The sequence below is a fragment of the Theobroma cacao genome, chromosome 9 (genome assembly GCF_000208745.1).
Source record: "Theobroma cacao cultivar B97-61/B2 chromosome 9, Criollo_cocoa_genome_V2, whole genome shotgun sequence".
NCBI classification, from domain to species: domain Eukaryota; kingdom Viridiplantae; phylum Streptophyta; class Magnoliopsida; order Malvales; family Malvaceae; genus Theobroma; species Theobroma cacao.
The window spans coordinates 20,700,758-20,702,813 of record NC_030858.1 but is presented as its reverse complement, the minus strand read 5'-3'; the positions used below and the strand labels follow the sequence as shown (position 1 = coordinate 20,702,813).

The 2,056-nt window shown below is 34.0% G+C and overlaps 1 protein-coding gene across 1 annotated transcript in view; it reads right to left on the bottom strand.

Moving 5' to 3' along the window:
- Nucleotides 528-2,056, bottom strand: part of LOC18589155 (50S ribosomal protein L18, chloroplastic) — a 2,384-nt gene continuing 855 nt past the window's right edge. Inside the window, exons 3-4 of the mRNA XM_007014011.2 lie at nucleotides 1,601-1,762; nucleotides 528-818 (exon numbers count right to left, since the gene is read on the bottom strand). Of these exons, the coding sequence (XP_007014073.2) occupies nucleotides 669-818; nucleotides 1,601-1,762 (312 nt within the window). The 3' untranslated portion in view covers nucleotides 528-668. The remainder of the gene's footprint in view (nucleotides 819-1,600; nucleotides 1,763-2,056) is intronic.

Here is a 2,056-nt window from a genome sequence, read left to right as displayed (position 1 = left end):
TAGGAATATAGTAAAATAGTTAAGAGAGATATTTTTATAAGAACATCAGAAGAGACTTCTAAATACATTAGAATTATAAGCTAACAACTTAGATGTTTAGTTAGTAAAGAGAAAGTAGAAGAGATTCAAATGAAGTGTTGAATAGATATTGTGGTTTTAGACTTTTGTTTGATTGAGTTTATCTAATTAATTTGCAATTCTTGTTATTAATTTTAGTTGTTTTAGTTTTCAGTAGTTTTAAAAAGAAAGTTAATTATTTGGATAAGATTGAATTGTTTTAATTTTAGAACTTAGCAAAATTTTAGTGCAATTTCTCATAAAAACGATACTCTACTTTTCATTATATTACTTGTTAACGATACACGTGCATTTACGTGATAAATTCGACATCTACCATTAATTGTCCCAAATTAATGTCTCATTTGAAAATTCAAAAAAAAATCATTCTTATTTTTCTTATTATCCTTAATTATAACACAACAATTTCTTCTCTTTTCTTATTTTCAAAAGTAATTTGTAAATAAAAATTCATAATAAATGAAAGTCGACATTCTTCAAATATATGTAACAATAACAAGATAAAGCATTCTTCAAGCCCTCTAATAAAAAAAAATTTTAAAAAGAGAATAAAAAGAACAAAGTTCAAGAGAAAAGTAACTACTGAAAGTTTAAAATTGAAGGCCATGCTCCCTAGCAGAATCAGCGAGGGCTTCTATGCGTCCATGATATGGATATCCACCTCTGTCAAAGGCCACCTTTGTGATCCCTTGTTCCAAACAGGATTTTGCAATGCATTCACCAATCTTCTTTGCCACTTCCTGATGCCAGAAGATCAGAAAAATTGCACAATTTTATCAAAAAAGAGGCAAAAAAAGAATAACAGAGAGGAAGCAGAACAAGTTATGAAAGAGGCACCAAGACCTAAGCAGAAGTTGGAGATGGAAATGGGCAACTAACAGTTCAAGGTCCACACAGAAACAGAATGAAGGCTCTGGCAAAAGTAAATTCAACCATGGACACGAATGACAACAAGAGGAAAATCAAAAGCCAACGAACAGCATAGGTTGCCTACAAATATCAACTATGGGCACCAAGAACAATAAAAGGAAAATTGAAAAACCAACTACTAGCATACGTTGCCTACAAATTTCATATTTATATAATCAGGCGGAAAAGGAGAAACACACACACACACATACAGGCTTACACAACCAAGTGAGATTCACAAGTCGCTGGAGAGGTAATTTTAGGAGAAAACGACAAATTAAGCCTAATTCACAACAACAACCGAATGGACAAAATGTTTAGAGAGAGTTGCGAGGCTTGAGTACTACATCCCTTTTCCATTCCTCTTCCATGTGGGACACTACTAGCCAAGACAGCATCTTTGTATTTCTTTCAACCAAGAGAAAATACAGAAAAACACACCCACAAAACCTGTATAACAGCTCAAAAAAGCAATTGGATACTTCAATTAAAAGAAGAACAAGGCCAATGAAAAACACTTTAGTTATCATTCGGAATCAGACCAATGAACTAAAGTCAAGTAGGAAAAAATGGATTTGATTCAGCTGACAGTTAATTTGTATTCACAACTCACAATGGTGGGACCAGATGAGTAGTCGAACTCCTCGCAAATTGGTTTCTGCATTGTTGAAGCAGAAGCAAGTGTGTGCATCTTTGAGTCATCAATGACTTGGACATAGAGATGCTTGTTGGAGCGGAAGACACACAGTCGCGGTCTATCTGGTGTCCCTTCAACCTGCAAAAGTAGGAAACACTTGTGGTAAAATAGGTAATACTAAAATGAGGGTAGAATCCAGTGGAATTCAATACGAGACAATAATATCATGTCCATTTGAGGAAATCAACCATTAATAACTAATAATGATAATAACAATAGAATCAGGTGATGCCCTTATCTATCCACCCATCACCGCTGTTATCACTTTTAATACATAAAAGATTACTCATCCCCCAATATTTCTTCACATATGAAGAAGAGAATAGCATGACTTTTATTTTTTTTCATTTTGGTGGGGGGGGGGGGGGGGGG